Source organism: Choloepus didactylus, chromosome 15 (genome assembly GCF_015220235.1).
Source record: "Choloepus didactylus isolate mChoDid1 chromosome 15, mChoDid1.pri, whole genome shotgun sequence".
NCBI lineage: Eukaryota > Metazoa > Chordata > Mammalia > Pilosa > Megalonychidae > Choloepus > Choloepus didactylus.
Genome location: NC_051321.1, coordinates 86,842,518 through 86,856,949, shown reverse-complemented (window position 1 = coordinate 86,856,949; position 14,432 = coordinate 86,842,518). Strand labels below are relative to the sequence as shown.

The 14,432-nt window shown below is 40.3% G+C and overlaps 1 protein-coding gene and 1 pseudogene across 1 annotated transcript; one reads left to right on the top strand and one right to left on the bottom strand.

The window, feature by feature from the left end:
* Nucleotides 1-6,148: 6,148 nt before the first annotated feature.
* LOC119509971 (olfactory receptor 49-like) lies at nt 6,149-7,090 on the bottom strand. Its single transcript, XM_037803922.1, has one exon. It carries the CDS (start codon nt 7,088-7,090, stop codon nt 6,149-6,151), a length of 942 nt encoding a protein of 313 aa, XP_037659850.1.
* Nucleotides 7,091-12,641: 5,551 nt separating this feature from the next.
* LOC119510845 lies at nt 12,642-13,909 on the top strand (annotated as a pseudogene).
* The last annotated feature ends 523 nt before the right edge of the window (nt 13,910-14,432 follow it).

Here is a 14,432-nt window from a genome sequence, read left to right as displayed (position 1 = left end):
GTACAGTTGATAGGACTTGCTGATGAACTAGATTCTGAAAATCAGAAAATCAAGGATGCTTCCTAGGATGGAGATGAAATACTCTGCACTGTGAATAACAGTGAGCGGTGGGGGGAAATAAAGAGTAATATTTTACAAATGTGAAATTTGAGAAATCTGTTAGATTTCTTATGCAAATGTCTTCTAGACCTTTGGAAATATGGAATGGGAATAGAGAAATGAGGCCAGGCCAGGAGATGCCGATTGGGAGGCATCAGCATAAGGCTACAGATAACATTTAAAACTATGGGACTGAGTCACAAGGATAAAGAATAAAGATAAGAGAAGTCGGCTGCTACTGAGCCCTAGGAATCACCAACGCTTAGAAGTCAGGCAGAAAAGGAAGGCAGTGAAGGCGCTGGAGCCAGAGCAGCCAGAGTTACATGGAGAACTATGAAAGGGTGATTCTGATAGCCAAGAGAAGCAGGCCTACAAGGAGGAGTGGGTTTTCGTCCTGCTCACAGTTCTGAGATGTCAGGTGAGGACAGACACTGACCATGGGATTTGGTGAAATGGAGTTCCCTGGTGACCAAGACAAGAGCCATGCCATTGGGGAGATCATGTGAAAGCCTAGAGACTGATAAAATAATATGGGACTATGGAGTCAAGAATTTCAGGAGGAAGATTTGTTAGGATGAAAGGGGGCTCTTCTATAAAATGGCTGCTATGGTGGAGTATTTGGAAAAATCAAGTTTTGGAAAAAATCAGGAAATTATAATGGAAAAATAAAAGAAATTAGAAACTCCAAGAAAATGAAAAAGAAAAAATGGAAATTAGAATAGGTCTGTAGTATTTTGTAAACATTAGTTATTGATCCAAATAAATGCAGTGATATGACCATATTGGGAAGAGACAAAATAAGAAATAGGTAAGAGATGAAAACAATAGTCATCCCAAGTCTATAATGATGACTCAGTGTAAGCATATCATCAAGATAGAAGCACATAAGTAACAGACAAAGAAATGGCTTCTCTGATGGTTGTGAACAAGGGACTGGCAAGGAGTGTATGAAGGATTATTATTTTTCATTAGAAAACTTTCCACAACATAACACTTTCAGAAATACATGATTTTTTTTATTGAGGGGAGAATCACATAACATAAAATTAACCATTTAAAAATGAAGGATTAGAGAGAAAGAAGGTGGTGGCATAGAGAGGAGTGGAAGTTAGTTAGTCCCTTGGAACAACAAATAAACAGCCAGGAACAACTAGAAAATAATCTAGAATAACTACAGGGGGGACAAATGTGACTGTCCACTCATCATCTGCCAACCTGAATTGGCAGGAATACCTGAGATTGCAGCATAAAATCTGTAAGTAAAAACTATGGACCTGAGCCAGGAGTCCCCTACCCCCACAGTCAAAACTGCAAAGCCTCATGGTGCTAGAGAGCAGCACTCTCCAAGCAAGAGAATATAGCTCAGCTGAGCTCTAACTGGGATTTTAATTTAGCACATATGTACTGCTCAATACAAGCTACGAGTCCCCAACAAGCAGACAGAGGCTTTTGGTGATGACTGACTTTGGAGAGCTGGAGAACCTCTCTGGGAGGGAGGGGGAGCCCAAAGGACTGGGTGTTGTCTCTGGCTGATGGTTGAAAGTGAGGGGGGCTGCAGACTGACCCTGAAGGGGGTCTTTCTGTCCCTTTTTTTGGCACAGTGGAGAAAGCCTCAGCCATTTTCAATTCCCAGCACTCAGACCCAGACAAGTGTGGAGATAGCAGAGTCGGAAACAATTCAAATGCAAATGACCTCTCCCCAGGGAGTATATTTCCCTAAGAGGAAAGAGGCGGTGCCAAGCTCTACTACCTGCCTTCCATTCAGAACCAGACCCCAGAGCCTGGGGGAAAACAGCCATGGGCTGCACCTCCTTACACCAGTCTGGAGCTACAGGCTGACAGATGCCATCTACTGGACAGAAAAGCACAGTGACTCAAGGCCTCACAGGGTGCATCAGTCTTCTAAGACAACCTCAGAGAGACCTGAAACTATTGCAACCTTCTAACACCTGAGCCCATTCTGGTCTAGGAAAACATGATTGGGGTAACCTAGGAGGCCAGATGCCTAGACAACAGAAAACTACAACCTACACTAGGAGGGGTGAAATTATGGCCAACTCAAAGGAACAAACTTACACTTCAACTGAGATACAGGAATTTAAACAACTATTGCTGGATCAATTCAGAAAGTTTAGGGAAGATATGGCAAAAGAGATGAGGTATATAATGAAAACACTGGGCGTACATAAGGGAGAAATCGAAAGTTCAAAAAACAAATGACAGAATCTATGGAAATGAAAGGCACAACACATGAGATGAAGGACACAATGGAGACATACAACAGCAGACCTCAAGAGGCAGAGGAAAACACTCAGGAACTGAAACACAAGGCACCTGAAAGCCTACACACAAAGGAACAGATAGAGAAAAGAATGGAAAAATATGAGCAACGTCTCCGGAAACTTAAGGACAAAACATAATGAAGGAATGTACATGCCATTGATGTCCCAGAAGGAGAAGAGAAGGGAGGCACAGAAGCAATAATAGAGGAAATAATCAATGAAAATTCCCACCTCTTATGAAAGACATAAAATTACGGATCCAAGAAGTGCAGTGTATCCCAAACAGAATGGATCCAAATAGGCATACACCAAGACACTTAGTAATCAGATTATCAAACATCAAAGATAAAAAGAGAATCCTGAAAGCAGCAAGAGAAGAGTTATCCATCACATACAAAGGAAGCTTGATAAGACTACATGCAGATTTCTCAACAGAAAGCATGGAGGCAAGAATGAAGGGAGTGATACATTGAAGATACTGAAAGAGAAAAACCACCAACCAAGGATCCTATATCTGGAAAAACTGTCCTTCAAAAATGAGGAAGAGCTTAAAATATTCTCTGGCAAACAGGCAATGACAGAGTTTGTGAACAAGATACCTGCTTTACAGGAAACACCAAAGGGAGCACTACAGACAGAAAGGAAGAGACAGGAGCGAGAGGTTTGGAACACAATTTTGGGAGATAGTAGCACAGCAATTTAAATACACTGAACAAAGATGACTGCGAATATGGTGGAGAAAGGAAGGTTAGGACCATGTGGGCCACCAGAAGGAAAGAGGAAAGATAAAGACTGTGGCTGTATAACCCAGTGAAACCTAGGGTGCTCAACACTTGTGATAAAAGGTGCAAATATGTTTTTACATGAGGTAGAACAAATGAATGTCAACATTGCAAGGTGTTAAAAATGGGGTGGGATTGGGGGAAAAATACAATCAATGCAAAGTAGAGACTACAGTTAACAGAAACATTGTATTATGCTTCCTTTAATGTAACAAAGGCAATATACCAAAGCTAAATGCATATGGGCAGGGGGAATAGTGGAAGGTTGTGGGAGTGTTAGCATTGGTAATATTGTCTGGCTCTTTATTCCACTTTAGTTTAATGCTGTCTTTCCTTTTGTTGCTTCCTAGCTGTCATGTTTTTTTTTTTTCTTTTCTTGTTTTCCTCTCTTTCTTTTTTTCTTCTTCTCCTGTCTCTCTGCCTTCTTTGACTGTTCCTCCTCCTTTGTGGAAGAAACGGAGATGTCCTTATACACATAGTGGTGATGGTGCTGAATACATAAATATTTGACTATACGGGAACCATTGATTGTTTACTTAGGACGGAATGTATGGTGTGTGAACAAAACTCTGTTAAAAAAATGGGTTGATGAAGAAACCTTGAGCGTGCTATATTGAGTGAAATAAGATACATAAGGACAAATATTGCAGGGTATACTGATATGAACTAATTATAATATATAAACTCATAGACATGAAATGTAAGTTATGAGGATATAGAATGAGGCTAAAGAATGGGGATCGGTTGCTTATTATGAGCAGAATGTTCAACTAGGGTGAACTTAAACATTTGGAAATGGACAGAGGTGATGGTAGCACATTGTGAGAATAACAGTGCTGAATGGTGTGTTAAGGTGGCGGAAAGGGGAAGCTCAGAGTCACGTATGTCACCATAAGGAAAGGTGGAGGTTAAAAGATGGGAATGTATAAAAGAGTGAATCCTGTGGTGGACAATGTCTGTGATTAACTGTACAGATATTAGAAATGTCTCTCATGAACTAGAACAAATGTATGACCCTATAACTAGAAGTTAATAATAGAGGGGCATATAGGAAAAAATATATACCTATTGCAAACTATATACTACAGTTAGCAGTATTTTAACATTTTGTCATCAACAGTAACAAATGTACTATACCAATACTATGAATCAGTTATGCAGGGAGGTGGGTTACGAGTATGGGAGGATTTGAGCTTCCATTTTTTGTGTGTCTATTTCTTTTCTGGAGTAATGAAAATGTTGTAAAAATTGAAAACAAAATTAACTGTGGTGATGGATGCACAGTGGTATGATGGTACCATGGGCAAGTGATTGTACACGTTGGATCTTTGGATAATTGTTTGGTATGTGAATAATCTCAATTAAAAAATGGAAAAAAATGAATAAGTGGCATAGAGAACATTCAGAATATTGTGCAAACGCCACCTCTATCTAACCAAACATTTTTACCACCACAAAAGGAAGCACTTTTGTTCTCCTTTCCCCTTTCCCTGACCCTGACATATAACAGAAATTCCATACCTAGGTGTATATCCCAAAGAACTGAAAACAGGGACTCAAACAAATATATATGCATGCACTATCACAGCAGCATAATGCACAATAGCCGAAGGGTGGAAACAACCCATATGTCCATCAACAGATGAACAGATAATAAAAATGATGTATACGCATACTATGTGATTATTTTTAAACTGTGTGCTTGTGTATGTAAAAGAAAAATGAAATGAAAACATCATGTACTTTTTACATTTCTTTCAAAGTACATATTCAAAAATGATCTATTTTATTAGGCAACTAATGTTTTTTCTAATTTTCAAAATTAAACAAAGGATTGACCACACCGTTCATTGGTCATCATGAGATGAATCACTGACAAAGCTATGGCTTGGGCAAAGTGAATATCCCAAATAGGAGAAATGGACACAAGTCTACAGAAAGCTATTTGGAAATCTTTATACACATATGGGGTGTACAAAAGTTGTGTTCAGTTAGTAAAGATAAAGTTTGTTCCTTAAATTCTTACAGAATTGTGTGTCCCAAATCTTCCAACACAGTTTTTTTTTTTATTATTATGCAATCACAGAACAATGTGGTCAAGGAAAAGCATGATTGTCACCATTAGCCAACCATGCCAAACAACCTCCAGTGACCAGGATTTTTGTACACAGCATTTTGTTCTTAGTTCATTTCCTGTCAAAATCATGAATAACTAAGTTATGGATCTAATGTGAATTATGCCTTGAAAAAATCCTGGAACTCCTCTACCATGTTCAAATTGTGTTTCTGTTACAGCATGTCAGAGGTTATTGCCTCCAAACCTCTCATTCTACAAATGAAGACTTGCTCAGAGAGATGCTGCTGCATTTTGGAGAGGCATTTCCAGTCACAGTCAGACTTCTTTCCAGTTCTGATTCAATTTCACTGAATACCTTTGCATTTTGTATAGCAGAGAAACAATCTTAACAAAGCAATTTCTTGTTCCAATCCTCAAAATATTCCTCTCTCTATGGTCCGTTGTCTTCAGTGCTCTGGCATTGAAATCAACCTGGCAAACCAGGGAGACCTTGAATTTAGGGTAGAGATACTTCTAGTTTTTCATTTTACTGGCAACTATAATTTTAAAGATTTATATACTATTTTATGTATAGAATATACAACATTGAAAACATTTGCTTTAAGTCCTTAAAATCGCTTATTTATATCACAATGGTTATGTATACACAAGTGTCTTTCAAAATTCAACACAAAGTAGTGATCATATCACATCTATTCCTGAATCAATTTGATTTTCTTAATACCCATGAATTTTGCTCTCTACACCCCTGCACTTACAAGTAGATGCATGACATCACAGCTTCAAAGCATTGAGACTTAAAGACCCACAAAAGTACACTTGCAAGTCTCTTTAGGAGAGCCCAGAAAGAGAAGGAAGATTGGAGTAGATAAAGGACAGGGTGCTTTCCTCTCTGAGAGTCTATGATTCTATTTCTGCAGTTTCACACTGGACAGAACTTCCTTCAGTGCCCGATGGACCTGCTTGTTCCTCAGACTGTAAATGATGGGGTTCAGCACTGGGGTCACCACAGTGTTCATGAGGGCAGCCTCTCTGTTGGAGTCCAGCCTGCCTGTTTGCTTTGGTTTCACATAAATAAAAGCATAGCTGCTGTACATGAGAGAGAAGACAATGAGGTGAGAAGAGCAGGTGGAGAAAGCTCTCTGTCGCTCCTTGGCTGTTGGGAGATGCAAAATTGAGACTACTATGTTGCTGTATGCAATGACCGTTGAGATGAGGGATGTCAGAAGGATGAGCAAAGCAAGGCTGAAGGCCAACATTTCAATGCAACTGGTATCAGAGCAGGAGAGATTAGTCAAGGGCCCAAAATCACAGAAGAAGTGAGGGATGACATGGGGGCCACAGAAGGATAACTGAGAGAGCATTCCAACCGGAACCACCATGAGAAGGAACCCCAAAACCAAGCAGGCAGTGACCAAGAGAACACAGATCCTTGGGTTCATGATGTTGGAGTAATGGAGGGGTTTGCAAATGGCCAGATATCGATCCAGAGATAATATAGCCAAAAGGAAGAAACCAGATGCCCCCACAAAAAGAAAGAGAAAGGCTTGTGTGAAGCAAGCAGCAAAGGAAATTTTTTGACTACCTGAAAGAAAGATGGCCAGCAATTTAGGAATAACAGTGGTTATAAAACAGCATTCAAGGAAGGAAAAACTGCTGAGGAAAAAGTACATAGGTGTCTGAAGGCGACGGTCTGCCCAGGTGGCCGTGATGATGAGTGTGTTTCCTGTGATGGACGCCAGGTAGGCCAGCAGGTGCACCAGAAAGAGGACTGTGCCCAGGGACCGGACAGCGGGAAACCCCTCCAGGATGAACTCCTGGACGGTCGTCACATTCACTGCAGACACCATCATCAGCTTTTCCAAATCTTCCACTGGCTCTCCTTGAGCTATTTTGCAGAGGGTGTCATGACTGAAGGGTGAAGAACTCTATTTATTAAACGTATAAAACAGTGTGTGCATGGGGATTGGAATTTTCAATTTTTCAAAACATTATATTTCATATGTAGCCCATCATTAAGTAAAACTGAATGATTTTTGTCTTTGAATATGTTTGTGTTACATGCAGCACAATAACTTTGATCAATAAGAACTGTATATGTGACTACCAATCTTAATAAAGGAAAATGCATTTTGATAATCTTTGTCACTTACCTACATAGCCAATTGCCAAGGAGGAAAAACCCCTTATTTTAGTTGTGTATCTGAACATGCAACATATTTCTAATAAGAAACTATTCATATTATTCACCCACAAGGTGTATATTGCAGAAGGAAAATAATTGAAACTTAAAAAAACTTATGGTCAAGGAAATCTGTCACCCCACAAAAAACATTGCCTCATGATGTCCTTTAGGGACCCTTGTCAATATTTGAGGTCATAAATTCACTCATAGAAAACTTCTTACAGCTGCAACCATAGGACTCTGAGTTTAGAAGAGTCATGGACCAATTCTAACTGAAATTGTAGAACCAGCCTGGGCTCTTTTCATAAAGAGCCTGAGGTCAGTAGGTAAAGGAGGGTTTTCCCTTCATCCACACTAAGTGGTCAGTCCAGGAGAGAATTTGTATCTTCTGACTTCCAGTATGGGATATCTACCTGAAAATAAATAGGGGGATTGCATGACTTGACTCCACCAATTATTCTGATTTCATTCTCCCTCCCAATGACCATGTTAGTAAAACAAATGTTATGTTTCACCCTTTAGATCCATTAGCCTGTTTTATATGAGCTGTTCCCACTCTGGTCAAGTAGTAATTATCTCAGATCTGTGAACTAGACGTCTGACATAGACTGAATATTCACATTTTCTTTGGTGGATGGGGTCAGCTTGAGGAGGAACAGACTCTGCTTTAGTTTTAACAAATGGACTGCAAGATGATCCAATCACACTGAGGTTAGATACTCTCCCACATGCAGTTCATGGCAACCTGAGCTCTGCCCTCTGATTCTCACTCTTCCAACAATCCAGATGCTGGTCTAGGGATCTGGAAGTGTAAGACTATAAACACTTGCATTTAAGGGGTTCCTAACTTGTCCCAGAGAAAAGGCCAGGATGTACATTGTGCCTGCTAACTGTCCTTCATCCTGTGAATCCAGAGCTCCCTAAACTGGGGTAAACTAAAGTTATGGCTCCATAGCAGGCTTGCCTGAAAAAACCCTGGGAAAGAAATTAGTGCACATACTGCTCTAATACTCTGCTGGCATTTGGGAGTGAGTTCACATGGAATTCCCAAAAGATTTCATACCTACTTAGCAGACACAGGTCCCCATTGAGCTCCTGCACCAGCCAGCACAAGGAGGAGGCACTGCTTGCTGGGCAAATGTTCCAGGTCAGGGTGGAAGACAGCAGCCTCCTCACCCAAATTGGCCTTTGTGCAAAGATAAGTGTTCTGCAAAATGCATTCAGGTCACCAGGTTTGCTACTTCCCACCTCTCCAGACTGGGGAGGATACCACACCGTTGGGAGCAGGTATGAAGCTGAAATGAATTTGCCCTGCCATGTGGTTAATTGAACTATCACTTGACACCAATCAGGATGCAGAGGACCAGTGAGAGGACCCCAGACACACCCAGACCTCATAGGAGAAGATGGAACAAAGCCTGGTAGAGACCCATGTCCCTCTAGGCACCCTGATGGCTGCTAATTGATCACTGTTGGAAATAGAAAATTATAACAGAAACATCACAGTTACTGTTTCATTATGTACACAAAGATAATAATGTGGACTCCCAAATTCCTGGGTTGTTCTCTATGAAATCTTCAAAGACAGAGCACATATAATTACCCCAGGGATGTGAAGTCCCAAATTACATCATGTTCCTAAGGCAGGGTTTAACGTCCAGGGACAATATTTCCAAATGAAGCACAAATACCCCTTGATTGTTTTCAGTGTTTGCAACTATTCTTGGTGATCAAGTAGAGTAAACAGAACCAGTCTGATTGAGGTGCCAAGGCTTATCTCATAACATAAATCCAGTCTTTATCACACATTTTAAAGACTCCGTCATAATGAACTTATGGACATGCCTTGAGGACGATCCTATCCTCTGACTCTAGTCCCTTTCCTTGTTGATTTCACCCCTATGCTAGGGTCTCTATCAACTCACCATTATCTTTTCTAAAACATGTATATCATCTGTGTTTAAAATCATGACTCCCAAAACATTGCATCCAAAGGAAAAACTAGGACTACAACATGGCTAAATGGAGGAGGAAATGCTAGTCAAGTGGAAAATGGGGGAAGCTCTCTCTTCATTTTGTTACCATATTTACTGTCACTTTTACCTTAAGGTTTTTCAATCTCATCTCTTCTATGTCCAGCCCCCCAGTGCCAGGAAAGCAGCTGGATCCCCCAGGGCATCTATGCAGGATAAGAACACAATGTAAGCTAAAAGTGAGGAATATTCTCCCACGGGAGTCACCCACTGAAGTCTTTAATTTCTCATGTGAAGCTACAAAAACCTTCCTTTCAATATAGAGTCAAGGAAAGATCTGATGAAACGCAACTCCTAGCTAGTGGTTGAAATACACCATTACACAGCTAGTTCCAGAAACTGCTGGGAGCAAAGGAAGATCCAAGCAAAAAAAGTGGTGCTCTAGATTATGGGTCAAAACTGGTACACAGTGATGTTTCTGAGCCCCAGCTGGATCCTCAATGACTGCAAGGGAGGGCAGAACTTTTTTCAGAAATGTCAGTGATCATTCTGATCAGTGACATTTTGTACTCCAGAAAGAACTGGGGCAGATGTGCTTTCATTCAGGCAGAACTTTTTCCTCTATCTGTGGCATCTCTATCCAGTCTGCTTACTTGTTCAAAATTGATAACTACTAGCAATTTTGTATCAATTTTGATGATAGTGATTATAAATTCTAAGGAGAGAATCTTTTAGATGCACCTTCACTGTTTGTTATACATAACAAGCTGTTCATCATGCCTTTTAAACAACTTTATTGAGATATAATTCACATACCATCCAATTTGTCCATTTATGGATACAATTCAATGACTTTTAGTATATTTGAAGAGTTGTGTATCCATCACCACAATCAATTTTATGACATTTTCATCACCCCGAAAGGAAACCCAGCACCCATTAGCTATGAGGTATAAGCCCTAAAATTAATGGTCAATATTGTGTGCTGCCTCAACATCTGGGTAAACCAGATGGTCGTTGAATGGCCTAACCACAAGTTCCTCTCACAGATTCAGTCAGACAATGTCTGGGACTGGAGACAGTAAAGGAAAAATTTGAACACCTGTGGCATCTCTCTTTATCTCTTGTGATTTGATTTTGTCATCTGTCAACTGGATGGCTTTAGAGTAGCTAGGTGTCTAAGATGGTGGCTTGATGCTCCAAAGTGAGTATCCCAAGGGAGAGTACCGGCAGAAGCTATGTTGTATTTTTGACCCTGCCTGGCCTATCATGTCTCATTGTCTCTTTCTTTCTTTCTGGCTTTGATTACCTTTCTTTCTCATAGCATTTTTTTTCACCCTCCTAAACTCCTCCTTCTACCTTCAAGCCAGCCACCAAGTTCTTATTTGCTTAAAGGAAAATTATCTTTTTTCCACCCATTCATTTTGGATTTCATTAGGGAAAAGGCAGAGGAGAGAGGAGACAAAATTCACTTTTCACAGCCCAAAGAGGGTATTGTGATGGGTCAGAATATGGTTCCCAATTTTCCAGTCCTTCCCTGTAATAATCATATTTCCGTTTCTTTTGCCATGTGAAGCAGAGTAGATTTCTCCACCTGCTGATGTTGGGCTTGGCCACATGACTTTCTTTGGCCAGTGGTACATTAGTGGACAGGATGCAAACACTGGTTTTAAATGTGTTTGCTTGTTTTGGCTTAGTTTCCTGCACTAAGCCCATTATCCATGAGAACTTACCCCAGGTTGCTAAGGTTGCAGAATGAGAGGGCAGGTGGGTGAAGCAGACCTGACCCAAACTTCAACTGGAGCCATGCCCATGCAATCCCAGTTGAGCCAAGCAGAGCCATCTGATCCACACACGTGTCAGTGAGAAAAAGAAATGTATGTTTTTGTGAGCTGCTGAATTAAGGGGTTACCATGGAACATCATCACAGAAAAATTTACCAAAAAGCATGTTAACTGTGGGGCTTTAACTCCCCTAAATGCAAAAGAGGATGTAAGCAGTTTGGATTTAAATCAATGAAATATCTCCCTCTGCTTGGGCAGAAAGAGTTAATAAAATCTTTTCCCTTTCTGCATGCGGATTTGATGTTTTGTTTACTTACTAGCTCTGAGCCCTTAGAAACCCAATAAAGTCAACTGTTTTACTAAGTAGTGATGCTTAAGTAAAAGTGACCAACATGGGTGGTCAATTGCATCCAGATGCTTTTGAATGGAAGGAGAAGATACCATTACAAATTGGCTGTATTTGATTCTATTTCAGAAATTGTGTTAGGATATATCCATGCTTATATTTGTTCCTAGGGCAGCCACATGAACTAACACAAATAAGGTGGGCTAAAACAAACAAACAAACAAACAAAAAACAGATACCCACAGAAATTCATTTTCCCAGGGTTCTGGAGTCCAGAAATCAGAAATCAAGGTGTCTTGATAGAAATAGAAGGTAAACTATTTCTTTTGCAGGTCCACACACGATCTATATCTCAGTTCTGAATTTCCCAGTGGCTGAATATCTCTAAGCCTCAGTTTCTCCTCATGTAGAAGAAGGGGTGAGTACAACCTAACAGTCATGATTATTGTGGAGTCTAATATCTATAATGAATCTAGGTACCAGTATAGCATCAAGCATTATTGAAGTCCTGAACAAATGATGATGATGTTGTTGATGATGACGACGAAAACGATGACAACATTGGTGATGATAGTGATTTGGACCAAAGTTTTGTTGTATATTTGAAAAATACTGTCTCAGGGAATATTAATAATATAACTGCTATGACTTTTTTTTTTATCAAATTGATTGCATTGTAAAACCCGATATGATGTTTCATGATGATTCATATGTCAATAACTCTCTCTACTTGAAATACTATGCTTAATAACATACTAATTATCATAATAATACTATTTGACCATCCTGAACACATAAGTAACATTGGCATTATATGCCAAGTGATTTATGTGCTGAATCTTATTTAATTATCAAAAGAATAGAAACAGGTAAATCGAATCATTATCTCCATTTTACAGAAAATGAAATCGAAGTTCAGAAAGGTTAATTAATTTTCCAAAGATGATCCAGCAATTATGGTGTAGAACTAGCATTGAAGTCAGGTCCTTCTGATAACAGAACCATTTTACTGGACTGTTTTGCTGAGCTGCTTAGGCTCAGATCTGTTCTCCCCTAAAAACTCGGTGCTCAGATAGATTTCTTATTGAAGGGTAAAACAAGCAGGTGGTGCTGCTCTGGAGGGTGATATTTCTGGAAATGGTGAATGGGACAGCTCTCCAGGGATTCATCCTGGAGGGGTTTCCTGCCATTCAGCACTTGGGTAAGGTCCTCTTCCTGATGCTCCTGCTGGCACACCTGGCCTCCACTGCAGGAAACGTGGTCATAGTCACTATCACCTGTGCTGACACCTGTCTCCACACACCTATGTACTTTTTCCTCAGTGTCTTCTCCTTCACTGAGTGTTGCTTCATGGATGCTGCCATTCCTAGTTGCTGGCCATCTTTCTTTCAGGAAGGCAGACTATTTCTCTTGCTGCTTCTTCCACACAGACTTTTTTTTTTTTTTAATCTTCATTTTATTGAGATATATTCACATACCACGCAGTCATACAAAACAAATCGTACTTTTGATTGTTTACAGTACCATTACATAGTTGTACATTCATCACCTAAATCAATCCCTGACACCTTCATTAGCACACACACAAAAATAACAAGAATAATAATTAGAGTGAAAAAGAGCAATTGAAGTAAAAAAGAACACTGGGTACCTTTGTCTGTTTGTTTCCTTCCCCTATTTTTCTACTCATCCATCCATAAAGTAGACAAAGTGGAGTGTGGTCCTTATGGCTTTCTCACACAGACTTTTGTCTTTGTCTTTTTTTGGGGCAACGAGTTTCTTCTTGATAGCTGTGATATCTGTGGATTGTTATTTGGCCATTTGCAAGCCTCTGCATTACCCCAACATCATGAACCTGAGGATTTGCCTCCTCCTGTTCATGGCCTGCTTTGCTCTGAGCTTCATTCTCATCACTGGTCTGGTGGTGAAGGTTTCCCACTTGTCCTTCTGTGGCCCTCGTGTCATCCCTCACTTCTACTGTGACCTTGGCCCTCTGATGCACCTTTCCTGCTCTGACACCACATCTGCGGAAATGCTGGCCTTCAGCCTTACTTTGTTCATCCCTCTGACTTCCCTCATCTTAATAGTCATTGCATATGGCAACATAGTATTCACAATTTTATATCTCCCAACTGCCAAGGAGCGACAGAGAGCTTTCTCCACCTGCTCCTCTCACCTCATTGTCCTCTGTCTCATGTACGGCAGCTTTGTCTTAATTTATGTGAAACCAGAGCAAAGAAGCAGTGTGGACTCCGAGAGAGGATGCCCTCATGAACACTGTGGCAACTCCACTGCTGAACCCCGTCATTTACAGTCTGTGGAACAAGCAGGTCCATTGGGCTCTGAAGGAGACCTTGCGCAGAATGAAAATAGCAAGATAAAAGAAAATCATATGAGCTTGGAGTGTTAGGCTTCCAAGCCCCATATGTCGCCAATTCCATACAATGTAGCAACCTACTGTGTGTCCATGGAGAGTCTCTAGCAGAGTTGATTTAATCCCTGTTTGCACATCACAAGGAAAATGGAAATGTCTGTTACTTCAAGGCCACATATTACATAGCTCTACATAACTATCTCTTCCCTAAATCCTCCACACATTGTTAGCAATCAATTTTGATTTCATGATCATTTACTGAATTTTCATTCTTCCCTCTGGTATAAATGACATGCATGGAATTACCAATATTTGGTAATTTGTACTCCACTTTCTCTCTACCCATAAACATGGTTCAAGAATTAATAACTGTTTATCAAAAGGCGCTTAAATAAAATGACAGAAGATTGCATGTGGCTATGAAGGAAATGAGGAAGGATGGAAATAGCACCAGTGTTCAGGTCTGCATTTCCTCCATGCCTAGCCCATCGAAAAATCGTTGTAGTATCCTTCACCTTAGGATGTGTATG